The sequence below is a fragment of the Xenopus laevis genome, chromosome 2L (assembly GCF_017654675.1).
Source record: "Xenopus laevis strain J_2021 chromosome 2L, Xenopus_laevis_v10.1, whole genome shotgun sequence".
In the NCBI taxonomy this organism is placed as follows: domain Eukaryota; kingdom Metazoa; phylum Chordata; class Amphibia; order Anura; family Pipidae; genus Xenopus; species Xenopus laevis.
In genome coordinates this window covers 49,852,263-49,880,245 of record NC_054373.1, presented here as the reverse complement: position 1 = coordinate 49,880,245, position 27,983 = coordinate 49,852,263, and the positions used below count along the sequence as shown (strand labels likewise).

Below are 27,983 nucleotides of genomic sequence, written 5' to 3'. Positions count from 1 at the left end.
CTGGGAACAACTGTACTGGAAGAAGCAAACATCTGGTTTTATTCCTATAGATTTTACGCATATGAAATAAATCATATACTGGATTGAGTCTTATACAGCAGTATAAATAAGAGTTCTAGCGGGTATCCTAACAGGAAGCAAATAAAAACAGGACAAGATAAAAAAACAAAAAGACGCACATTTGCAGCTAATGAAGGCAGCGAGGCATTGCTCTGAACGAGAGGAGGACAGATACAAAGAGAAACTCTGCACTGATCCTCCTTTCCATAACAGCAAATACAAAGAAACTGCAAACGCTCACTAATTACCATTAGGTACTGTTTAATGACTGGTAATGGGAGATATAAAGGCGCATTGAGAACACCACTGCTACTACTGGCGTCTCAGCTTCAATATAAAATAATGGTTTGTGAAAGGCAGAGGGGCACATTTTTCGGGCGGCTGCCATGCTTTAGAAGCTTTAGTCCAGCAGCAGTGAAAAGTCATCAGGAGTCTGTGTCTGAGCCGGAGCTGCTTTCCCGGCTGATCTCTATTTGTAATGAAGGCAAGTTGTCCAGGCGGCTTTTTTTCTGCCGGATTTGCTCCTTCTCCTTGATGAGAGCTCCCCAGGCTTGCTGTAATGCAGAGTCCTCCTCTTCTGGGGCTGCCTGGGATTTCTCCCCCGACTTTTCACTGGCTCTGTCCTTTTCTTTTGGAGCAGTTCCTAAGCGATTCCAAAGACTTCCTACAAGGAACAGGCAAGAGTACATCAGTGGCACTTATACACAGGCACTAATTTCTGTTATTTGGAACCTCTGATTGGTTCTACAAAGCTTGGGCGGAAAAAAACAAAAGCCATGACTTTAACAAAGCTCAGCATGAGATACGCCTGCAAGCTCAGAAAGCGCTCATCATGGAGGTGCTTTTTATATTGGAGTTGATTATCTTCATGGCACTAGGATATACTTTTATTGAATGTATCCATCTAAGTCAGGGATCCCCAACCTTTTTTTACCTGTGAGCCACATTCAAATGTAAAAAGAGTTGGGGAGCAACACAGGCATGAAAATGTCCCTTAGGGTTATAAATAAGGGCTGTGATTGGCTATTTGGTAACCCCTATGTGGACTGGCAGCCTACAGGAGGCTCTGCTTGGCACTATACTTAGTTTTTTATACAATTAAAACTTGCCTCCAAGCCTGGAATTAAAAAAAATAAGCAGCTGCTTTGGGGCCACCAAGAGCAACATCCAAGGGGTTGGAGAGCAACGTGTTGCTCATGAGCTACTGGTTGGGGATCACTGCTCTAAGCAGAAATAACGAACTGTTATAGAACCTCTTTATACGGTTGCTAGAGAGGACACTGTAATGTAATATGGCAAAGAGATGAGTAGCCGGTGGAAAGAGTTGGTTTATCAGAAGGAGGCTCATGAGTCCAGTGAGAGTTATAATGGCCACTATAGAGAATACAAAAAGATTTCTCACCAGAGACAATTCCAATCAGTTTTTTTTTACTACATGTACGCCTAAAAGTGATGCAGAGACACTGATTTGTATGGAGCTGTGTTACAGCCCAATAACATCCCCCACCCTGAACACCTGATATGGGAATTGGCTGGTCCCCTGCTGAACCCACAGGCTGTATTACTTAGAATGGAGTCTGTCTGTCCCTTCTCGCTGGTCAATGGGCAGCTGGCAGTTCATTTCTCAAATACCAGTGGTTGTGGGATATTAAAGGGATTCGGTCATGATTTTTATGATGTAGTTTTTATTTCTAAATTACACTGCAAATAATTCACTACAATATAAAATTTCATTCCTGAACCAGCAAGTGTATTTTTTTTTTTAAGTTGTAATGGTGTGTAGGCAGCCGTCATGTGATTTCAGAAAGAGCCAGCACTTAGAAAATGGATGGAAATGCTTTCTGGCTGTTTCTCCTACTCAATGCAACTGAAAGTGTCTCAGTGGGACCTGGATTTTACTATTGAGTACTTATATCTACCAGGTAGCTGTTATCTTATGTTATTATGTTACCTTCCCATTGTTCTGTTTGGCTGCTGAGGGGGGGGGGGTGATATCACTGCAACTTGCAGTACAGCAGTAAAGAGTGACTGAAGTTTATCAGAGCACAAGTCACATGACTAGGGGCAACTGGGAAACTGACAATAAGTTTAGCCCCGTGTCAGATTTTAAAATTAAATATTTGCTGTTTTGCTCTGTTTGCTCTTGAGAAATAAATTTCAGTGCAGAATTCTGCTGGAGCAGCATTATTAACTGATGTGAGAATGATTTTCTATTGGTAATTAGCTGCTGCAGGAAAGCTTCCCGACACTGCCCAGAACAATAAGACCATTCCATCTCCGTTATACACAAAGAGCCATTTCCTCCTTTATTACCTTAATCTTCATGTGCCTAATTATGATTCTTCAGACAGTGTTTACAGCTCTCTCCAGCCAACAGCAGCTCCCAATATCCTTGCAGCATCATGTGAATAGGGAGCGCTAGTTACTGCGGGTTAAAACTACTAAAATGTGAAAGCCAACCTGTTTTCTTTTCCTTGCTGTCCGAGTACAGTCCTTTTCCTTCAGGCTGTTTTGGGAGACCCAGTCGGCTGTGTACGTCAGACAATGGTTCTCTTCGGGATGTGGGAGCTATACTTAACGTTTTCCTTATTTCAGGGGAATGCGCCCTCTTTCCAAGTCTTTGGCGAACATCTGTAAAGATACAAACAAAAAAGTGTATATACTTAAAAAGTGAACTTTTAGTAAGATGAAGAGTGATATTCTGAGACCATTTGCAATTGGTTTTCATTTTTTTTTTATTTGTGTTTAAGTTATTTTGCAACTTTCCAGTTTCAGCAGTCTGGTTACTAGGGTCCAAATTACCCTAGCAACCATGCAGATTTAAATAAGAGACGAATATGAAGAGGAGAGCTCTGAATAGAACGATGAGTAATAAAACAAAAGTAGCAAGAACAATAAATGTGTAGTCTTACAGAGCATTTGTTTTTTATATTTGTTTGCTGCTCCCATTTGAAAACTGGTAAAAGGTGGCAAATAATTGAAAAACTGACAAAATGAAACAATGAAGCCAATTGAAAAGTTGCTTAGAATTAGTTATTATATAACATCCTTTGTTTCAATGTTTCAAGGTCTGGTATCTGTGAAATGTTTGGGTCTGTGGCATCTCTGCATGGAATGCCGATACTTTAATACGTGAAATCCAGTGATAATTGGGTGAGAATTTTTCCTTGTACCTGATTTCCCACTGCTGCTGCTTTGTTGCCTTGATGCTGTGCTTTGCCTTTTCTCTTCTAGTATCAGCCGCACATCAGCTGGTTTCTCAGAATGTGATTTGCTGCCAATTCGGCTTTTCACACTGTTGCCTGCGGAATCAGACCTCATAGAGTGTCTTTAGAAAATAGAAAACATTGGCTGCCTTTTATTACAGAAATAAACGGGTTAACATTCTGATACAGTTTGCAATAGGTTAACGTTTTTTATTATTTGTCTTTTTTTTTTTTAAGCTTTTTATTCAGCAGCTCTCCAGTTTGCAATGTCAGCAATCTGGTTGCTAGGCTCCAAATGACCAAAGCAACTATGCACTGATTTGAACAAGAAACTGGAATATGAATAGGAGAGGCCTGAATAGAAAGAGGAGTAATAAAAAGTAGCAACAATACATTTGTAGCCTTACAGAGCATTTGTTTTTTAGATGGGGTCTGTGGCTGCCCGTTTGAAAGCTGGAAAGAGTCAGAAGAAGACAAAATGTAAAAACTATAAAGAAAACCAATTGAAAATTTGCTTAGCATTCTATAACAAACATTAACTGAAAGGTGAACAATATCAATAGAGGTGACTGCTTCTGGAGAAATATATAGTGTGTGTGTGTGTGCGTGCGTGCGTGCGTACGTACGTACGTACGTACGTACGTACGTACCGGTACAAGCTGAATATATGAACACGTTTAGTCTGTGGGCAAATTGCTCTCGCCAATTAAAAAAAAAAGTCATAAAATAGAATTAATAAATCAGGACTCACAGAGTGTACACGAGATCCATCTCATACCTCCCACCAAGGTATGGGCACATCTATACCGGCAATAAGGAAGGGACTAAAGCAAATGCTCAAAGCAGAGTGTCAGCATTTACAAGGGGATAGTAGCAATACTTCAGCCAGTAGCATTAAAAGCATTGGTGATGTATGTTTGAAAAGAAAGATGGAGCTGAGCAGTGCTACAATTCAGTTCAGCGCTAATGCGTCACAATAACTTAGTTAATAAACCGAATAGGTAAAATACAGAGACCTACCTAATAGTTTTGAGCTGAGACTCAACCTCATCGGCATACATAGTCATCTTCATGCTCTTTTTTGGTGAAGGTGTGGAGATCATTTTCAGTTCCAAATCATAGTCCATCTCATCGGAGTCCGAGTTGCTGGCTGCACAGCGCCGTGCGCCTTCCCGTTCCCTTTTAAATGCCTGAAGCTCATCTCTGTATTCTACCACACGATCATCCTCGTCCATATCTTCCTCCTCTTCTTCCTCCTCCTCTTCTTCCTCAATGGGCTCTTCTGGAACATTCACCAAACCTACAAGTCAAAATAAGTCTAATTTCATAAAAATAAAGTTGGCAGATGGCGAACAGCACTAGAAATCAGACTGCTCAATTACATGCATCTGGCACAACAAAGAAAATGGTGTATAGCAAGAGGCTCATGTGACTTACTGGGCTGCAGTAAAAAAAAAAAATAAAACTTTCCTATGGCAGTCCCTGGGGCAAGCAGCCATAACACTGCACTATTCCTGCTTACATTCGCCAACTTCCACAAATGCCAACTCAATTTGTTATAGCTTTAAAGAACAAGGAAAACTGAATTCACTGGGGATCCCAATACACCCAGGTGAAGTCAATCATATATTCCCTTGGCCAGGGAATTCTTTTTTGAAGAAAAATACATCAGCCAGGGGCCACATCACCATATTACCAATAGTTCCAAGGCTGAATAGAGTGTATTGCACACAGACACTGTGAGGGACTCCTGAGAAGTAAAGTTGAGATGACAAATGTACTGCTTCAGAAATTCCCTAGGCTGGTGCTGTTTTTTCCTCTAGGTGCCATACAAAGAATATATACAGTATGCAACTAGATATGAGAAGCGCAGACACGTCATGCCTCCATATTTCTAAAATATTACCATGAAATAAAGCTGGCTAATAAAATGCGAGTCTTAAGGGTAACGTAAAGCCTCAAGTGAAGGCAGACACTATATGATGCTAAAGAGTAACTAAACAAAACTCTAAAACAAATACATGCATTTCATTTGCTTCTATATAGCAGCAGTCTAGTTCTCTTACTGACGTTGTTTGCAGATGAGACTTTCATATTACCTGAGTGGTGGTGCTTGTAAGTTGGTGTTAAACCAACATCATCCCCAATGAAAGTCCTCTTCTTTATTACATCTCTTTGAATGCGCCGGGAATGGTATCTTTTCTTCCTGTAATGTATAATATAGCACTTCAATGGTGACAACGTGTATTTATTTTTGCACAGAATATGAATATTCTGAAAAGTAGAGCATCAGCTAATTTCAATAAAAAGAGAAACACCAAATTGTTTTTAAATCTGATTAGTGGAGAGGTCTGTCATTTTAGGAGAAGGCCTGGGGAGCCACCTGGGCCATGCATGGAATATTCCAAGAAAGTGATAACAGCCCTTGTTTTAGAATTGACTGTATGGAGAAATACCATATAACAATTCCAGCAAATTGTATTCATCTTCAATTCTGCAGGGCACTTATTTATATTAAAGGAACAGTTCAATATAAAAATAAAAACTGGATAAATAGATAGGCTGTGAAAAATAAAAAATGTTTCCAATATAGTTAGTTAGCCAAAAATGTAATGTATAAAGGCTGGAGTGACTGGATGTCTAACATAATAGCCAGAACACTACTTCCTGCTTTTCAGCTCTCTAACTTTGAGCTTAGTCAGCAACTTGAAGAAGGGCCACATGACACAAAACTGTTCAGTGAGTTTGAAATTGATCCTCAGCATACAGCTCAGATTCAAAAGCAACAGTTATGACCCATGTGGCCCCCCTCAAGTCTCTGATTGGTTACTGCCTGGTAACCAATCAGAGGAAACCAAGAGAGCTGCAAAGCAGGAAGTAGTGTTAGACATCCAGTCACTGCAGCCTCTATACATGAAATATTTGGCTAATTAACTATATTGAAAACATTTATTTTGCACATACTATCTATTTACCCCATTTTTATACTGAACAATTCCTTTAAAGGGATACACAGAATACATAAGAGAAAATCAGAGCAACAGAAAGACAAACTTCCAACATGGCTTAATCCAATCACTGCACCTACCATGAGTTGCTGAGGATACCCTTCATCCCTCCGTAGTTAGGGTTTCCATATTTCATATAGTACTGGCTTTTACTTGCTGCTCCATGCTCTTTCTTGTCATCTAAAGAACAAAGTATGGTGTCAATAAGGGCTTTTGCTCATATTCTGAACACAAACCTGTATATAAGAAAACAACATTTTGAAATCTCTTGAGGAGTTTAAACTTAGCGGACAACATAAGTGGCGGGGTCCAACCCTGTACCATGTTCGACTCCACTATCTAGAACACATTAATCTGGAGTGGAGTCTTTAGCTGTGCATGCTCCCTTATGTGCACCAGAGTTACGTATGAAGAGGTGCTTCTCGGTTGCTCCTGGCAGCACTGTGTTTCACTAGCCACTGAAGCAATCTCCCTTACATGTGGTGGGCAAAACAATCTGCATACCCTACACTTAAAATAAACCCAAATAAAGCCTCAAGGGCAGCCCTAGTCTTTTCCTCTGTAGAGAGCACTTAAAGGGGTTGTTCACCTTTAAATCAGTTTTTAGCATGATGTAGAAAGTGATATTCCGAGACAATTTGCATTTGGGTTTTCATTTTTTGCGGTTTTTTTGAATTATTTCACTTTTTATTCAGCAGCTCTCCAGTTTGCAAATTCAGTAGTCTGTTTGCTAGGGTCCAAATTACCATCATGACCGTGCATTTATTTGAATGAGAGACTAAAATATGAATAGCAGAAGGCATGAATAGAAAGAGGTGTAATAAAAAGTAGCAATAACAAATGTGTTGCCTTACAGATCATTTGTTTTTTTAGATGGGGTCAGTGACCCACATTTGAAAGCTGGAGAGAGTCAGAAAAAGACGACAAATCTTTCAAAAACTAAAAAAAAAAAGAAGGAAAAAATGAAGACCAAATGAAAAGTTGCTTAGAACTGCCATTTATATAACATACTAAAGGTGAACCACCCCTTTAAACAACCAGGATACAGAATTTGGACTAAAGGGGTGAGTGAGAATGGTTCTTTTAGTGCCCTGCCTCCTAAAGAGAGTGTGTGTGGGGGTTAACCATGGTGCCTGTGTCTCTATAGCAAATATAAATAGCCAAAGAATTCATTGAAAGGTACAATTTGTAATTTATACATTTTAGCCACGGTTTCATTTTAAAGGGCATGTAAAGGAAAAAAATAAAATCCCATTTTTACTTTCTTTAATGAAAAAGAAACCTATCTCCAATGTACTTTAATTAAAAAATGTGTACTGTTTTTAGAAGAAACCTGACTGTATGCAGTTAAATTCTCCCTTCATTTACTGCGGTGGATAGGAATTGTCAGATCGTCCCTAACTGCTGAGTAGGGAAACAATCATACTTATGAACAGCAGGGGGAGCCCCGCCTCACTTCCCAGCCATGCAGAACTCAAGCAGCTTTGTTTATGATGATCCCTAAGCAGCCCAGACCACACTGAGCATGTGCACAGTCTTAGTCTTGCTAACGAAGTTGTTTAACGAAGTTACAAGATGGTGACCCACTGTAGCCAACTTTGAAAGCATAAATAATTTGTTTGATTAGGCTTGTGGTGCAGTAAGTTCATGTTTATATTTAGTATACAAAATAAAGCATTTCTTGCCTTATTCTATTTTAGACTTTACATGCCCTTTAAAGGTAGTCCTGATTCTCTCTTTGTGCTCAACTAAATAGCATATTGGCTCCATATCCTTCAAAATGAGACAGAGACTGTACTGTTTTCTCACCTCCAAGACTAAGTCTGAAACCTTCTTAGAAAGAAATACAGAATTGACTGAGGATGCTTAAATCAAACATACTTAATCTGCAAGAGAAAAATAGATTTTTGTACTTACCGTTAAATCCTTTTCTCTTGTCCTACATTGGGGGACACAGGCACCATGGGGATGAAGATCCTGTTGCTTGGAGAAAGGACACTAAAAGGTTAAAGTGGCTCCTCCTCCTCCTGCTCTGGGCTTCATCCCCGCCTACCTCCTCAATCCTCAGTTTTCTGACCGAAGAAGAGATGACGAGCCCTACCAATTGCCCATGTGAAGAGAAGGAGCTCCTCCCCAATGCAAGCTAAGCACGGTATGAACCACCTGCTGTTTGAAATTGTTGGTATTTGAACAACAAAAATTACATAAGATATTACCTGATCAACGTTATCTTGAACTAATACAGGGAGGGAAGGCCTGTGTCCCCCAATGTAGGACAAGAGAAAAGGATTTAACGGTAAGTACAAAAATCTATTTTTCTCTTGCCTAGATTGGGGGACACAGGCACCATGGGGACGTCCCAAAGCTACCCATGAGGGCGGGACTTTTTACCCCTAGTGTTCAGGGAATAACCACCTGCAACACTTTCCCGCCGAAGCTCGCTTCGGCTGAGGCGAATGTATGCACCTTGTAGAATTTGGAAAAGGTGTGTGTGGATGACCACACTGCAGCCCTACAGACCTGTTCTGCTGAAGCCTGGAGAGGAACCACCCAAGAAGTGCTGAGTGAAGAAGTAGAATGAGCTGAACCCGGAAGGGTGTGGCCTTACCTCGTACCTTCGAGATTGTTGACCTAATCCATCTTGCATTGGTGGCCTTAGATGCCTTAAGGCTTTTCCGTGGTCCTTCTGGTAAGACAAAGAGGTTGTCTAGCTTCCTTCTACTCTTGGTAGCCCTGGTGTATGTTCTGAGAGAACGAACCACATCTACGTATGTAAATGTTCCAAATTTGTCTTTTGTTCAGGAAAAAATGAAGGAACCAGCAGGTCCTGGTTAAGATGGAACTCCTTAGGAAGAAATCCAAGGTAGGTTTCAACACCGCCTTGTCCTTGTAAAAAATCAAAAATGGTGGACGACAAGAGAGAGCTGCTAGTTTTGAAACTAGTCTAGCCAAAGTGATGGCTAATAGAAAACTACCTGAAGAGTCAGCAGAGTTAATGGAATTGAGCCAATGGCTCGAACGGTTGCTCCTGCAATACAGAAGGTACCATATTGAGATCCCAGGGAGGGATTGTATGACGGTATGGAGGTATCATCCTCAATGCTCCCTGTAGGAAGGTCTTGATGTTGGGCAGCATTGCAAGCTGCTGCGGCTGAAAAAGGATAGATAAGGCTGATACCTGAACATTCAGTGAGCTGAGTGCCAGCCCTTATTTCTAAACCCTCCTGAAGGAATAACAATAGGCTACTTTCGTCCCAGGACTGTGGGTCTTCGGCTTTAGATTTACACCAGGATATGAATGTCCTCCATACCCTGTGGTAGATGCGTGGGAAGACGGGCTTTCTGGCCCTTAGTAAGGTCGGTATGGCCTTTTTTGGAACTCCTGATCTGGCTAGGATTATGGCTGCAAGTGTCATGCCGTTAAATCCAGCCATGGTGAACTCAGGTGGAGGATCAGTCCCTGAGATAACAGATCCATTCTGTCTGGAAGGTGGATGGTGCGTCCACTGATGAACTTCGAACCAAGTTCTTCGAACCAAGTGTGGTGTGGCCAGTAGGGTGCCACTACAACTGTTTCTACCCTTCTTGATTACCCTTGGCAGAAGTGCCAGTGGTGGGAAGACATATGCTAGGTGAACTGCCACGGAACCACCAGTGTGTCCATGCTAGGGCCAGAGGGTCATTGCTTCTTGTGAAGAACCTCGTAAGCTTGTTGTTGTACCTGGATGCCATTAAGTCTACTTCCGGAGTGCCCCGCCTTGCCAGAATCAGTTGAAAAAACCTCTGGGTGTAGGCTCCACTCTCCCTGATCAAAGGTCTCTCGGCTGAGAAAATCTGCTATCCAGTTGTCCACTCCAGCGATACTGCGGAGATAGCTGGTACCGTGTTTTACACCCACAGAAGAATTTGCTGTGCCTCTACAAGGCAGCTTGACTCCTTGTGCCTCCTTGGTGGTTGATGTAAGCCAACGCTGTCACATTGCCTGACTGTATTCTTACAGGTAGATCTGGAAGTCTGCCTGACCATTGGAGCAATGACAGGTAGATTGCTCTCAATTCCAGGATGTTAATGGGGAGTAGTTCTTTCTGTGACCAACGTCCCTGTACGGTTAGGTCTCCCAATACTTCTCCCCAACCTTGTAGACTGGCAACTGTTGTGATGACTATCCACTGGTGATTGGGGAAGGGTTTTCCTGACGGAAGTGTTGTTGGTCAAAGCCACCAACTGATAGAGGTTCAAACTAGATCTGATAGGGGAATCCTGCAGTTTAGGTTCGCTCAGTTCCTCCTCTGGTGTTGGAGTAAGGCTCTGCATGGCTCTGGTGTGGAGCTGCGCATATGGAATCGCAGGATGACACTATAGTCCCTAGCACTCTCATGGCAACCTTAAAGGTACCTGATCCATTTTCTGCAGAGATGACAGGAGCCCCTGCATGGAGGTGATCTTGGATTGGGGAAGGAAGGCTCTTCCCAATGAAGAATTTAGATAAAGCCTTAAATATTCTGTACTCTGGGAAGGTATGAATCGAGATTTTTGGAAGTTTATCTGCCAACCTAACAGCATTAGTGTCTGGAGATGAGTTGTGGTCAGTGCCATGGAACTGGCCTTTACCAGTTGGTCGTCCAGGTATGGTATGACACTCACTCCCTGCAGTCGCAGGTCCTCTAGAGCCGCAGCCATGACCTTTGTGAATAGCCTTTGCGCGGAGGATAGTCTGAAGGGGAGTGCCAGGGATTGCCAATGTTCTCCTGCCACTGAAAAGTGAAGGACCCAGTGGTGGTTGGGATGTATGGGGACATGCAGGTATGCATCTTTGATGTCGATCACCGCCCTGAAATCCTCTATGTCCAGGGACATTAGGACTGACTGGATGGATTCCATCTTGAAGTGGTGCTTCTTTACATGGTCGTTTAGTGCCTTTAGGTCTAGCACCAGGTGAAAAGATCCATCCTTTTTGGGTACTATAAACAGGTTTAAGTAGAAACCGAAGCCCCTTTTACCCTTGAGGGACCGCCATTACTACCGCGGAGGCAGTCAGGGCGTGTGGAACCCCATGGAAAGCCGAGTGCCTGGGTTCTGTGGTAGGGAGCCTTGAGATGGAAAATCACCTCGGAGGTAGCTGAGCGAATTCTATGAGATAGAAATGATCTGTAGGACCCAGGGTTCCAGTACTCTATGCCGTCACACCTCCTGAAAGTGACTTAAGCGTCCGCCAAAGGGTTTAGCTTTCAGGGGTGGGCACCTCCTCATGCAGAGGCTGTTTGTCCCGTGCGGGCTTAGGTGCTGCTCTGCTTCCTGACCAAGAAGTGCTCTGCCTTGACTGGAATCTGGGGCGGGTCGGAGCTTGTTGCTTTTCATGTTGGGACCTCTGGCTCTGTAGCTTGAGAATTTTCCTTCTCTGTTCAGCACCAAAAAGTTTTTTTTTTTTTTTTTTTTTTTTTTTCCCTAGAATGGGAGACCAAGCAGAGACCACTTCAAGGTAAGATCTGTTGACCAGTTTTTTAGCCAAAGGAAACGTCTGGCTGCAATGGATTATGCCGAAGCCCTTGTGACGAGCTTAGCCGCGTCCAGGACAGCTACGCAAATTTATGTATTTGTGTCCGCTATCGGAGCTAGAAAGAGGTATGTGGAGGGGTCTTCTGAGCCATGAGTTGGGCCACCTGTTCCACCCAAACTTCCATTGACCTGGATACCCATGGGGTGGCAATAATAGGTCGTAGAGTTCTGCCTGCTGCTGTAAAAATCGACTTGCAGAAACCCTCAAGACGTTTGTCGATAGGATCGTTAAAAGAAGCCGCATCGACTACTGGAATGGTGGTGGTCTTTGACAATTTAGAGACCGGTGGGTCCACTGCTGGGGGTGAAGACCAAGGTCTGTAAAGTAAAAGGATAAGTTTGAATAAAGCGGTGGAAAATTGGACTCTATGGTCTGGCATTTTCCATTGTGCTTTAACAATGTCACCCAGCTGTTCATAGGCTGGAAAGACACAAGAAGACTTCTTTTGCCTCTTGAAAATGTTATTGGTTCGCTCTGCTAAAGGTGGGGTGTGCCTGAATCAGGCTCTCGACCTCTCATTGTGATCTAGGGGTATCCTGATCCTATTCATCTGCGGATAGGATCTGTCCCTCTTCCCAAAGCCTCTTCCTGTTCATCAGGCAAAACAGGTGGGGAAAGGGGAGGTCGCTTTGTGGCCGACTGCTGAGTGACCGGTCTGTGAGGCTCTGTAGATAGATGCTGTAGGACCTTATCTAGAGTCTCTGGAACTCTGGCTAGGTTTTGTAGACCCGCTAGAGATAGAGCACACACCAATTCAGAATCCAAGCTCGTTTGATTAGCCGTAGCTGTCACAGAGCTGGCTGGTAGGGCTGTGTGGGATTGTAATTGTGCAGTGACTGCTGCAGTCTTACAGGCTTCACATATTGGCTCAGCCAAAACACTAGCAAATTTAGGTCTGCAAGTAGCCCATGCCAAATACTAAATTGCATTTGTGGTACATGCAGTTGCCTGCTTGGGAAGGGACTGGTCATCTGCCCTGCCTGCATGGCTAAACTATGTAGTGCAACCCAGTAAGTAAGATATTGGGGAATATTAGGAGAGTCCAGAGGAGTGAACCACTTCTCCCTTAGAGTGTGATCTGTGGAGACAGAGGGAAGTAGTGAAAAACCCCACAGTAGGTCTCATAGAGAGAGGGAAGTGTTAATCCCCTAGAGAAAGAGTAAGGGAAGTGTAACTACCTATTCACCAAGGTAGGAAGGAATGGTGCCTTGTTCTTCTCTGTGAGAGACAGTGAGGCTGGAAACGCTCAGTACTGGAGAGAGAGAGATGCGGATCCAAAATGGCCGCCAGAGAGGTTTCCCGGGCTTTGGTATAGTACCTTAGTAAGATGGCGCCCGTGAGGCGCGTGTGCAGCGAATCGTGCACAATGAAATAGACGCAGCGCCAGATGGTGGCGCGAAAGATCGCTGGGAATGGCACTGAGTTACCAATGCGGGGACTACTTTTAGTGCTGTTGTCCCATTATGATCTACATAAATAAAAAGCATTGTTAGAATTCTGTTCCATGGAAAATATTACTTAATATTGATTCATGAGAAAATGTATATTGTAACCTTAACATAAATATCAAATAAAAAGCATGAAACAGGAGGGTGATTTAGACAAACTGTGTGTTGACAGTGTCTTTATATCTACTGATGACCAGCTAAAGGTCTACTGGTAGATCCCATCTACCTTTTGGACATCCCTGGCCTAGGGAAATCTTTGTCAGAGAATAGCAGTGAAGTGAAACTAAATGCCTAGGAAAATCTGTGTGAGAGAATAGCAGTGAAAGTGAAACTAAATGCCTAGGAAAATCTGTGTGAGAGAATAGCAGTGAAAGTGAAACTAAATGCTTTTCTGCAGAGCTGACAGGCAGCATGTAATGGGGGGAGGGAGGAGGGAATTGACTTACCTCCTTGTGCCAGCCAGGAATGCTCAATAAAAGACATACCCTCCGTCGTGGCTACTGGTGCAGCCTCCGGAGAGCGGGAACCAGTGCCCAGGGTAGTGTGGGGGGGAGCTCCCCAGCCTGCAGCCTCCGTAGAGCGGGAAGGCTATAGAGCATCTTCAGATCAGAAGTCCTTGGCTGGAGGGGTTCTGGAAGAGAAACACTGACCCCTAGTACTGGCATGATACTGAATAAATCTGTACCATTGCTCCCATCCACGAAGTGTCCATCCTCCTTCTGAGGACACTAAAGAAAACTGAGGATTGAGGAGGTAGGCGGGGATGAAGCCCAGAGCAGGAGGAGGAGGAGCCACTTTAACCTTTTAGTGTCCTTTCTCCAAGCAACAGGATCTTCATCCCCATGGTGCCTGTGTCCCCCAATCTAGGCAAGAGAAATACGGTTTATATTATGCTGCCTTTGCCTCCAATAATGTCTGTGCCTTCTCTCCAAGGGCTTCCATGTTTATACTGAAAAGAAGGACAATAATTCATTACCTTTAGTGGCAAATCTCATGTACAGACGATTTCCTTTCACTGTCTTAATGGAAGGTCGGAGGTCGTTTTTCAATATAGATGCCTGCTCAGCTTGGGAAAGTGTTTCTGGCTGTTGGGATACAGAAACACAGGGTCAAGGTCATAAAAACAGAATGCAGCACAACTACCAACTCATTTTTGTTACTATATATTACTTGCTCATGCCTCCAATGTACATTCAGTTTGTATATATTTATAAAGGTGGGTGGTTTAAATTATTCTACTTCAGAGTTTTCTCCATTCTCTCACACCACTATAAACAAAGGTATGGGCCCCATTGCCCAAAATGTATGGGACCTGGGGGTTTCTGAATAAGGGGTCTTTAAGTAATTTGGATCATTTAAACATTAAATAAAGCCAATATTCTTATTGTGCCGCCAATAAGGAATAATTATATCTTAGAGAGAAAAGGAAATCATTTTTATAAATCGAGTAAAATGGAGTCTATGGGAGATGGACTTCCCGTAATTTGGAACAGCTTTTCTGATAGTGGACCCCATACCAACGCAAAAACATTATTATAATATTCTGAGGGGGAAAAATTATAAAAACAGATTCATCAATTTTAGCAAATATTTGAATCTTTACTTAAGTGTTGGAAAAAGATTAAAATCTCTAGGTACGGGACCTGTTATCCGAAATGCTCGGGACCTGGGGTGTCAGAGTAAGGGATCTTTCCGTTATTTGGATCTTCATGTGTTAAGTATATTAAAAAATCATGTAAACCTTAAATAAACCCAATAGGCTGGTTTTGCTTCCAATAAGGATTAATTATATCTTAGTTTGGGTTCAATACAAGGTACTGTTTTATTATTACAGAGAAAAAGGAAAGTTTTAAAATTTTTTGGATTATTTGGTTATAATGGAGTCTATGGGAGACGGCCTTTCTGTAATTTTGAGCTTTCTGGATAATGGGTTTCTGGATAATGGATCGCATACCTGTAATATAAATGTTATTAAAATAGGGATACGTGAAACTGGTGCATCCGGGGACAAAAATGATCTCAGTATGCTCGCCCCCTTACACAATACTAATTGTAATCAATTAGATCAAAAGTTCAATAAGATCAAAGAGAAAGGCCTTTGGTAGGGCAGAAACGTCAGTCTTTAGTTCTGCAATAAAGTATTTTTTTCGAACTTAAGTCCTGTTAGTGCGGATTTTTGGAAATTGAGATTTAGGCATTACTGTAGTTTCTAGGTAAGGCATTGGTTCAAGCTGAACATTTCTAAATAAACTACCGAAGGACAAAATATAGAGTGGGAGGCACACTCACAATTTACTCCTCTTTAGGTTACAAATAAACACGTATATATAAATCCTTACTGGGTTCTCCGATTTGTTTTCAGTTTCAACTTCTGCATCATTGGGATTGTCCTCTTCTACTTCACCTTCCTCCGTCTCATCTCCAGAGCTCTGTGGGCTGTCATCAAGCCTGTCTAAAAGGCATAGAGGCAGGGCAGGCAATTAATTTCACTTTCCATTCAGCACTTCCTAGATGTCACTGCTCTCCCCACATTCCCCCTCCCTCCTCACCATCTATTTGTGTAGCCAGTGCTTGGGCAGGGGTATCAGTTGCCCCATTCTGGCACATAAACAAGATTTTGGCATCATGCAAAGTTTGCCTTAATAACAGTGTCCACAAAATGGCAGCTGCCTGCTTGATTTGATTGTGAAGTCCAAGACTAAAATAAGCAAGATTTAAATAACGTATATAGTGTAAGCAAAATTTATTTTGCTTCACTGACATCATAAAAAAGGATTTGGAATCATTTCTTGGGGTGACAGGTCCCCTTTAATTAAATTTGGTTAAAGAAACAAAAAGTCCACAATGTCCAATGGTGAAATAAATACATGTTGGAAATTGTGCAAATATTGGGTAAAACTGCAAATATACAGCGGCCCTTTCAAGATATATTTTTTGTCCTCAAGATAGAATACTTAAAGGGCAGTTCACCACCTTGTTCAACACGAGCGAATGAATCACTAGTTAAACTAACTTGGTTAATTAATGGCAAGATAGTAAGTGCAAAAGCAAAATGCTCCATTACAGTTAAATTTAAAAAATCAATTAAAATTAAAAATAAAGATTTTTTTTCTATTTAAAGAATAAGTATTTTCAGCATAGATTCTATTTTTTTTGCTCATGTTGCACAAATATGTATATACTGCCCCTTTAAAAATTGAAAATGGATATAGGATATGACTTTGGCCCTAGAGAGGTTATCTGCATACAGCTTTCCCAAAACCATTTTGGGAAAACGATTAATGACCAGGATATTTATGTCAGATGAAAGAAAAAGAATTTACCCTTTTTGGATCTGGCAGAACGGTGCTCCCCATCTTTTTTTCTTTGACCTTTTTCATTAGTAGGCTTGCTGCTTAGGTTTAACAGAGCACGAGACGCAGTCACCTCATCCAGCCACACAACATTACCTAAGAAGAAAATGCAAATCCAACTCATGAACACATCTGCCTTAGAATGACTTCCCCATTGGAATAACACATGGCTAAAACCTGAAACTGGAATGTGTTTGTACAGCACAATGGAGCCATGAAATTGCCTTAGTGGGCCACAACAGTCATGGAGCAGATATTTGGCTACATGAAAACTAATATGCACCATTTTAAAGTGCACAAAAATGGGTTAATTTAACAATTTACCTGGCAATTGCTGCTAAGAGAAAATAATTTACTCTGTAAGCAACTGGGCAAGAACTGAAACAACCAATACAAGCTTTTAAAGAAGAACTAAAGCCTAACTAAATAAGTAGCTAGAAATGTTGTACACTATGTTTTGGGTTTCTGTACCAGCCCAAGGCAACCACAGCCCTTTAGCAGTAAAGATCCGTGTCTCCAAAGATGCCCCAGTAGCTCCCCATCTTCTTTTCTGCTGATTCACTGCACATGTTCTGTGTTGCTGTCACTTACTGAGCTTAAGGATTGATGCACAAAATACTGAATATATAGAATATAAATGTCACAATATAATGCGGATTAGTAATTAATACAGAAACCAGTGCAATTAGCATCACAATTTAATAATGACTCCTGTAGCATCAGTTTATAGTACAGACAACCCTTATTTTCTGCTTGATAATTTGTGACGATCCCTAAGCTTAGCTTCTCAACAGCTGCTCAGAGCCCACTGAGTATTGCAGACACTTTCCAAGATGGTGACCCCCTGGTACAAGTTTGAAGGCCTGGATCATTCTGCTATGGAGAAGCTGAAACTTTAGGCTGGTACAAAAAGTTCATTATATAAAATATGGCATTTTTAGCCATTTTAGTTTTTAGAGTTTAGGTCTCCTTTAAGCATTGTGGAATGCTAACTAAACACGAGTACCAAATGCATGCAATACACTGCACCTGCTGCATCAGTTATTGTGCCACCAAAGATTCTTTATTTTCAGCTGATAAGCTCTAAACATTTCTATTTTTAGAATATTCTGTGCAAATTAGAACTGTTAATACTATTCTGCAAAAGAGAACAAGTTAAAAGAAAATAAACTTCTCTCTAGATACAGAAAAAGTGACAGACAAATGCTGGCACTGTTTTAAGGCTTCAGACGTGAATAAAGGTAAAGATGAGAGCTTTAAAACATAACTGACACTGCATTTATTGCACTAAAATTAATGTACTCATATCAAGGGGAAAAACTGGTGTTCAACAGTGTACAGAAAAACAAATTCTACCCAACCATCTCCCAAAATAGGAATACACTTACAAGAGCTGTCATCCAGCCATTCAATGTATCCTGGAGGGTATTGCTTAAAGAAAGCAAAGATATCCTGAGTGCTCATCTCATCAACACCACAGATATAAAGAGTTTCTAGGCGGACTTTGGGGACTGCTAGGGAAAGAGGAACAGAACATGTTACAAGCTTTTTCTTTTAATTAAAAAAAAGAAAACTGAAGAAAAAAATAAATAAATAAAAGATAGTGCAGGAAATACCCTCATTCTACTGTTTGGAGCATTAAATTACCTTTTTTCTGAAACATACATTTTCAATATTTGTTAACAGGCTGGCACAACTTTTTATTACAAAAAGAGAGGTTCCAACACCGCTTAAATTGGGTTTTGTTGCTATTTTAAGCATTGATGGGATAACTAAAGGCAACACAGAAGACAACATATAGCACCACTGAGTCATTTTCAATGGAAAAGCTTCAAATAACCACCTTTTCTCATCATCTCTCGATCTAGTACAACATTCCTTTGATCATCACTGACTTCCGCTCGAAAATGAAAGCGCTTTGCTCTCTGTTCCTTTTTCTCAATAGCCTCCTAAAAAACAAAAGAAACATTTAGTTAGTACTTAACTGCAAACAGAGGCTCCATCATGCTCCCTGGTGTGATTAAAATTGTTTTATCTATGCTTGAAAGCCTTAAATAACACTTATTAGGGACATATAGTACCAATCCAACAATACCAGGCTTTGACATAATATAAAATAGGTCTAGTAACTGACTTGCAGTCAGCAGTTACTGGTCCCCTGTTTGAAAGCAAACATATGGTGGCATTGTATTCGTAGAACTGATTTAACTTTTAATGCAATTAACCCATTAATTGCTTTCATGGAAACATGCTGCCAACATTCAATGTGGAGCTATGAGCCCGTACACTGGCACCGACCTGGGCTGGGATACAGGTGTCCATTGTTCCAAATGATACATGTTAACAGCTTCTGCTTTTCATACAACTCCTTTATTCATTGGCTTGCTATACTGCAGGACTTGGTACAGCTGTATACATTTATTGTATTCTATATCTGTTCTTATCTTTATAATTGCTTGGAAAAAGCCATTTGCAGTTCTTAACAGTTGTGTCAAATGGAATAGGAAAGACTCAGATTCAGCTGTCCCCCACGTTGATATGCAAGCCCTGCTTCTTGCATAAATTATACTGTTCACCTTTGAGAACTTTTAGTACGATGTAGAGAGCGATATTCTAAATCAATTTGTAATTGGTTTTATTTTTTTATTATTTGTGGTTATTGAGTTATTTAGCTTTTTATTCAGCAGTTCGCAGTTTCAGCAATCTGCTTGCTAGGGTCCAAATTACCCTAGCAACCATGCACTCACTTGAATAAGAGACTGGAATATGAATAGGCGAGGGTGTGAATAGAAAGAGGAGTTAATAACAAGTAGCAATATTAATACATTTGTAGCCTTACAGAGCATTTGTTTTTAGATGGGGAAAGCTGAAAAAAGGCAAATAATTAAAAAAAAACTATAAAAAATAAACAATGAAGCCCAATTGAAAAGTTGCTTAGAATTGGCTATTCTATAATGTTCTAAAGGTTACCCGCCCTATTAAACATCTGAAAGTTGAAAAGAGACAGAAGAGGAAGGCAAAGAAGTCAAAACTATAAAAAGGACCAATTAAAATGTATTTCTACATTCTCCATTAAATTACTAGACCGTACAATGGCATGCATAATACAGCTTATGTAAAAACTATTGTTGGTCACCTGTCGCTCCCTTTAGAACCTGCAATATATAAAAGTAGTGATTTAACGTACTATTCACAGGAGGTATAAGGAGCAAAGTGCACAGGACAGCAAAACTGTAAATCTTGTCCTGCAGACAGGGAACTAAATATGTACTAGGCATGTATGTATATACGAGTGCCAGAAGTCAAGTGATATGAAAGCAGTAAAGGCAAGAAAAGCAGTGAACTTCAGGGTCTCTGCAAGCTCACAGATGGTCAATAAACTACTCTATAGATCTTATATAGTATTACTAATGAAGGTAGAATAGTAATTCAGCTCTGATGAACTCAGCAAGTAACTGTAGTCCTGCCCTTCCCACGGACACTATGAGGTTTTTTTTTTTACTGAACTCTGAATGTAAAAATCACGAAAAATTTGTGAATTTTTTTTTATAATAAAATCGGACTTTAAAAAAAAAAAAAACACAAATTTTTCGGAATTTATTAAACCTGAGGATGCCTGCAAAGCAAATTTTCGGGAAAATGTAATAATAAATAATCTTAAAAAATCAGAGGGTATACAGCACCTCCCAGGAACCAACAGCTTAGACTATTGACCTCATATCTACACTCCCCCCTTTAAGATCTATTTTCTATATCATTTTTGTTATTGAGCTGACTGTTTTGAAAATTGTTTGATTGTTTATATTTGATATCGATATCACTGTACTATCTACTTTACGTTACCTGATAAGACTTTTTCTTGTGATTTTACTTTTTCATTTACAATAAAAACAAGTTATAAAAAAAAAAAAAAATCAGAGGGTATTTGATCGGAGTTTGTAGCAGAAAATATTGAGAAATTCGAACTTTGATAAATAAACCCATATGTCTGACTGCCCTAATTACAGTTATTTCCCTTGCTTGTTTCTTTACATAAACTGTATTGTTTCTGTTTTATAATTGTAATAGGAAGAGATTGCCATTAATGGGGTAATAAAAGGTGCAAAGCTTGTTACAGCTCTTGTTGCTATAGGTTACTGGCAAGTAGCAAACAAAACACCATTTATTATATTACCCCAAAGATTACAGAATAAAACAGTAGGAATAGGAAACATGCTTGCAAGAGTTTACAATCTGTATATGGAAGGTGTAAAGTAGTGCAAAATCTGATGGGACGGGTTATCCAGAATGTTCGGGACCTGGGTTTTTCCGGATAAGGAATCTTTCCATAATCTGGATCTTAATACCTTAACTCTGCTTAACATCCTGTAAACATTAAATAAACCCAATAGGATTGTTTTGCTTCCTATAAGGTTTATTAATATCTTAGGTTGGATCAAGTACAAGGTACGGTTTTATTATTACAGAGAAAAAGGAAATCATTTTTTTAAATTAAAATTATTTGGTTAAAATGGGAGATGACCTTCCTGTAATTCGGGTGTCTGGATAACGGATCTTATACCTGTATTCATAGGCAACTGTGAAATGATTAAGCTTTCTCCAGCACCAGGTAACATGCATATCAGGGAATGGAACATGGAATGTAGAATCTACAGCAGGAGTGCCCATACTTTATTAATGCAGGGTCTACGTTTAGTGATGTTTTCCCACAATGATCTTCATCCACTATAGTATTGTTAGCATTCTGTTCCATGGAAAATATTACTTAAATAATGATTTAAGAGAAAATGTATATTGTTATATTTAACAAAATGATTTCTTATGTAACCTTAATGTAATAAATATCAGAATGAAAAGCATGAAATAGGAGGGTGATTTAGAAAAGCTGTTTTTGCCAGTGTCTTGAGATCTACTGATCAAGGTCTACTTGCAGATCTTGATCTACATTTTGGACACCACTGCTCTACAGTATTTTGCCAACACTGCAGGTCTTAATCTGATCTATAGCAGTTAAATGACAAGGCAAGCCCCCCTAACTTTAGTAAACATTAGTCCACCCCTGCCCTTGTAACCTGGTATATTGTGGAGGCAAAAAACATACTTTTCTATGGACTGGCCTCACACTGTAGTTTCCTGTATGGACTTTAGGCACTAAACACCATTGAAGAGCAATGGAGCAGACAGGTTTTTCAAAATCAGAGGGCATCACTTTGTAAAATATGATGCCTGGTGTTCCTTTGGCCGATATATGTTCCGGAGTCATCAGAAGCTTATGGAGAATGCAGAGCATACTGCGTAGATTTTGCCTGGGCACTGCGCATGCACATAGTCTGGAGCAATTAATTTAGATGGAGTTTACATCTCTGAATGCAACCAGATTGTTTTAGAGGTGCAGGGGAAATTGTGCACAATATAAGGGGCCCATTTATCAAAGGTAGAATTTCGAATTCATGTGAATTTTTTTTTTTAATTTGAATATACTCAATTCGACTGGGAGGTTATTTAAGAAAAAATTTGAATGTCTAATATTCGATCGAATGGTTCCCACCTGAAAATTAGAATTGTATTCGTACGAATCGAGTTTTTCTCCCGAAAAATAAAACTCGAATGCCAGGAAGGCAACACACCTCTAGGAGCGTTTCCATGGCTGAGCGTGATAAATCTCACATTCGAATTTATATTTGAATAAGGGGAATCAAATTTGAATGTGAGAATTTTGAAACTCGAAAAATTTGAATTTACTATTCAATCCTTGATAAATCTGCACCTAAATGCTTGATAAAAGACAATGCAATACTTTTTTGTGCCCTTTAATGTGAAAACCATTTGTGATGTTTCTTTGTCCTCTAAGAAATCTAAACTGAGCTGCCCAAACTTTCTTAAATAGTGGACAAATAATTTGTTTTGTTTATGACCAATATCCTATAACAGGGATCTCCAACCACTGGGACAGCGGGCTGTGCTGAACTCGGCTGCCTCTGGTCCCAGCTGCAGTCTATAATAGCTGCAAAAACAATAAAAATGTCCTAATTACATGCAATCCCAGCTCCCTGATGCAAAGATATGTACAAAATCTTTATGTTAAAACACAGAGGCAGGATAACTTAACAGGAGGCGGCAAATTTTCAGTACCCTCTCAGCAAGCCAGAATGCTAACCTTCTGCTCTGAGATGGAACACCTCTTCTCTAATAAAGGCACTGGACAAGTGTGCTTACAAGATTTTCATCCAGATATTGGATATTGTTAGGCAGGCAGTCCTGAGCATCCCATACATGTAGCCAGTCGGTAGCTTTTATCAGCCCATGTATGGCCAGCTTTAGATACTTCTTTGACAAATAGAGAAACTGCCTCCATTGCATGCTTTCTTGAATAAAATATTTCTTCTTACCTTTGAAGTGACATCAATCCCAGTGATAAATGTTCCGGCCCTGTTCTCATAGCGACGATCGCTGCCCTATAAAAAACAAAAAAAATTAAAAAGTATTAGAGAAAATGAAAGGATCAGAAAAGGGACACAAATCAATTATAAAATATATGTAGGGGAATTGTAGAATATTCAACCAGATCCTTACACAAAGGACCACAGTATTCTGGGTCTAAACATATAGCAACAGTGACAGCTGGACTGCATTTAGAAATGGCTGCAGCATGGCAGTTAGATGGGCTTTGAATTTTGGGGATAGAACCAGTGTAAATAAATTCTTCATATTTACAAACATAAATATGTCAGAATTCCTACTCCGTTACAAGATTTTGTTACCTTTTATGATGTAGAGAGTGATATTCTGAGACACTTTGCAATAGGTTTTCAATTTTTATTATTTTTGGTTTTTGAGTAATTTAGATTTTTATTCAGCAGCTCTGCAATTTCAGCCATCTGGTTGCTAGAGTCCAAATTACCCTAGCAACCATTCACTGATTTGAACAATAGACTGGAATATGAATAGGAAAGGCCTGAATAGAAAAGTGAGGAATAAAAATTAGCAATAACAATACATTAACAAAACATTAGCCTTATAGAGCATTTGTTTTTTAGATGGGGTCAGTGACCTACCTTTGAAAAAGTCATAAGAAAAAGGAAAATAATTCAAAAACTATAAGAAGTAAATAATGAAGTTACTTAGAATTAAACATTCTATAACATACTAAAAGTTAACTTAAAGGTGAACCACCCCTTTAATAAACAAGGTTAGAGACCCACCATATTAATTAAATTACTTTTTTTAATGTTTTTATCCCTGAGCCAATGCTCCTTTTGGGAGGGGGGAAGGGACATTCTAAAGCAGTGACAACATGTTTGCAGTCTCTACAAATGTTCTAATTTTCCACCACTGTGCATTGATAGCAAAAACAATGGTGTGACTTTAGAAAGTTCCCTGGGCTGGTGCATTTTTCCAAAAAAGCAACAAATGCCTTGTTTCTCAAAGCGGCAGCTAGAGTCCTGCAGCGGGTCGGGTACAGAAAAAAGCGGGTAAACTGTGGGTTTGCGAGTAGAACTTTCAGGTGCGGGTACAGACGCAGGTCGGCGTTTCTGCTGGTCTTCTCAATAGCAAGTTTTACTCCTTTACGAAATTTTAAAAAAATATATATAAAAAATTATTTTCTGACTACGCCTACATCTAATGATGTCACTTCCAGGTTACATTGACTGCACTTCCTGTTTCTTAATGGTCAGCAGATCGGGTTTGCGAATAAGGCACGTGCGGGTCGGGTAGCGGGTAAGAAGGCGGGGGTTGGGGGTCCAGTTAGGGTTTCAAAAATTGGTTCCGCGCTGGACTCTAGTGGCAGCACCCCACCAGTTACCAAGGGCAGCAAAAAGCCACTCTGGGTAACTGTAACTTTAGTGCAGAGAGCACAATTGCGGTCTCTGAACTTGTGTCGTGGACCCCCTGCAAACGTGAGTGTGTGGGCGACAGCACAAAAGTCGTCTGGGGGGGGTAAGAATCGCCCCTGGGAAAACTATAGATTCAATTCACTTGGGGTGCAGTTGTGCTGGACATTTGACCAGGCAATTTTTTTGTGGCTGCTCTGATTCTCTCCTGCCCACACCTCCCACGCTCTAATAGAAAACATTTTACAGAAAGACTATGCAGTGTATTTAGAGAAGAGCACGTCTTTATCGGCTTCTATAAAAACCTGCACTGTTATGCTAACGTGGGTTTTTTTTCGGCCATCTGCTTTTTTCCCCATCTGGATTTTTCCTCTCTGTGCAGATCTCAGAGGGGGGGGACTAAGATTTTACCATCCCCAGTGAATAAAAAAAGGCCTCGATTGGGATTCAAAATACAGTAAAAGCCGATGTTATGTTTTTCAGGGGACCAGGAAAAAATGATGTAAAATCAGGGAAATGTGTTAAAAGTGCAGATGTCTGCTGGAGTAGCACTATTAACTGATGCGTTTTGAAAAAAACATGCATTCCCCTGTACAGTGAAACCTTAAATCCCCTGATTTTAAGTTTTCCCTCATTTTACACTGTTGTTTTGTGATCCCACCTATATATATTATGCATAATACCTTTCCCTATTTTTTCTGGTCCCCTGAAAAACATAAAATGGGGGTTCTACTGTAGGCACTAGACTTTTAATTACACACAGGCCCCTATATCCCCCCACCAGCCCCTATATCCCCCCCACCAGCCCAATATATAGTGAATGCCTATGGCAACTTACAGCAGCCCCTCTGGCATTTGCCAGAATCCACAAATTGCCAGTCCAGGCCTGAATTAGGGGGTTCTGGTCCTTTAACTAGTGAATATATCAATCATTAAAATTTTAGACAGTACAGGGCACTTTAATAAATGTGAGCAAAAAGTAGCATTCACGTACACCAAACACTGCCATTTATCATGCATAGTTACAGTGTTATCTTATGAATTTCTGTGCATAGTTATCCCTGCATACATTTTGGAAAAGAGGCCACTTATACCGATTTTCAATGCAGAATTAATTTGCTACCTGAATTTGTCCAACTTATATGGATACATTACACTGGGTCTGAGCTGGTGAAAAAACTATGGCAACATTTCCAGCATAAAAATACACAACTTTATAAACAGGTTGGCCAACTCTTTGTAATGAATTAATTCTGCGATTGTGATGCATGCCTTTCAGTCTCCTGAATGGAAAACATTGATAAATACGCTATTTATAACATAGTAAATTAGGTTGAAAAAAAGACACCTCCAGTTCAACCTTTTAAGTCTATATAAAACCTGCCTAACTGCTTGTTGGTCTAGACTCTAGAGGAAGGCAAAAAAAAAAAAAAAAACCCACACATTTGAAGCCTCTCTGATTAGGGGGAGCTATCTCCCATAACCCTGTATTCCCTCACTTGCTAAAAAGCCATCCAACCCCTTCTTAAAGCTAATGTATCAGCCTGTACAACTGATTCTGTAAAAATCCCTGTCTGAATATTTAGAAGGAACCTCCTCTAATTGGAATGGGTGTCCCATTTATGTTAGGGCAGAGACAGAAGATTTGGGGAGATAAGTTGCCTGGCGACAAATCTCCTCTTCTTCGGGTGACTAATCTCCCCAAACTGCCTCCCTGCCGGCTAGAATCTAAATCGCCAGCGGGATGGCACTCGGAGTGCTTCGTTTTCCGAAGTCGCCCGAAGTTTCTTCGTGAGGTAGCTTTAGAAAACGAAGCACTCCGAGTGCCATCCCGCTGGCGATTTAGATTCTAGCCAGCGGGTAGATTAGTCACACAAAGAAAAGACGATTTGTCGCCAGGCGACTAAATCTCCCTGAATCTTCTCATCTGTCACTGCCCTTACAAATCTTGCTCCAGTTTGTGGCTGTCTCTATGGCTGTACCATACTGTGCTACACAACAAACTGTTTGCTATTTTGTAGATGGAATAAATATCCATTTCCATGAAAAGCCTACAGGGCAGAGTTTAGGGCAGCTGCTGGTCAGGTTCTTCCTACAGAACAACGCTGCAATTTGGGCCCAGCAATAGGGTCTGTATAGCGCCAGGGAAGGGCTAAGAACAGTGAGGAGATGTGTAGTTGTTATGGCAGCAATCTGTAAGCGTTCTGATGAGAGAATAGTTACAATAAGGGGTAAAACTATGTGGGTGTTCCCTCCTGCGCATCCAGAAAACTTCCCTGATGTCGTTGTGTCTGGTCTGTCAGATAAACTATCAAGGCCCCATTCATTGCCATTGAACACGGATCTACATTCCATTTCCCATAATGCAACGCCAGCCAATGCGAGCTACTGAATGAATGGCCGGCCTGTTGTGTGTGTGCGGCATGATACACGTACTAACCAGACACTATATTACCCTGAGGCAAACTCTATGTTTTTAGTAGCAAGTAACTGACCGGTACCACCTCCCGTGGGGAAGTCTGGTCCGCTGTTGCCTCCACCGGAGAAGTCCGACCCGCTGCGGCCTCCACCTCCCCTTCTTCCACTTCCATGGGTTCAGGCTCAGCGCCGCCGCCCGCCTTTACCGACACCGGAAGCCCTCGCACCGCCGCCATTTCACGCTGATAGCCGCTGCGAACACAACCAGTTTCCACAAACCCCGGTGACTATAGAGTAGGAGTGTTAACAGGCTAGAAGGGATTCGGCACATGACCCGCAGGTGAAGGGGCGGCGGCCATATTGATTGTGGCCACAAGCCAAGACGCAAATGCGTGATGACATCGTTTAGCTTTCGCCAGCATGATACGGCGTGTGACGATATAAAAGCGTCTGTGGGTTGAGTCTGGGCCATTTTTTTTGTTTCGTTTTATTTGTAACCTTACACAACGCTGCAAAAGGGACTGGGTTGGTTGTCCTTGCCCAGCCAGCTCATGGGCATCCAGTCCAGGGTTGCCAGGTCTAATTTTCAAAACAAGCCAAAGTCAGCTACAAACCCAGCCCAAAACTAGCCTAGAGGTACTTCAAAAGTAGGCCAAAAGTCGCACAGTGTGCAGTGTTGGACTGGCCCGACGGGACACCTGGAAAATACCTGGTGGGTTCCGGACCCTTAATGGGCCCAGGCCAGACACGACCCCTCTCCAGATAAAATTTTTTTTGCCTTCTGCGCATGCTTTAGGCAACAGGCGCCTTCACGCAGGTGTGCATGCACTTGGCGCGTCACAGTGGGGGGTTGGATGGGGGCCCGGGCCTCCCAGTCCAACACTGACAATGTGTGCTGTGAAAAAAAATTATAAAAAATAAATGAATATGAGAAAATACCCTGATTTTCAAATGTTACTGTTTAGCATATTTTTCTATGAAGCAAAATGGAACAGATTCACCTGTCACCAGGGGTGTAAGGGGGGCCAGGAGGTATAGGGGCTCCATAAGGCCCTAATACATATACAATTTCAGTAAATATTTGAGGTAAAGTTGTTGTAC

At 41.0% G+C, this 27,983-nt stretch overlaps 1 protein-coding gene across 1 annotated transcript; it reads right to left on the bottom strand.

Moving 5' to 3' along the window:
- Positions 1 to 13: 13 nt before the first annotated feature.
- ncbp3.L (nuclear cap binding subunit 3 L homeolog) lies at positions 14 to 27,201 on the bottom strand (the record flags this gene model as incomplete). Its single annotated transcript, NM_001093184.1, is given in 13 exon segments — positions 14 to 724; positions 2,521 to 2,691; positions 3,234 to 3,388; positions 4,287 to 4,566; positions 5,366 to 5,472; positions 6,355 to 6,454; positions 14,256 to 14,364; positions 15,619 to 15,731; positions 16,603 to 16,728; positions 18,021 to 18,143; positions 18,476 to 18,581; positions 23,022 to 23,087; positions 26,960 to 27,201. Coding segments are annotated over 13 exon segments (1,854 nt in total). The 3' UTR covers positions 14 to 485.
- Between the last annotated feature and the right edge of the window lie 782 nt (positions 27,202 to 27,983).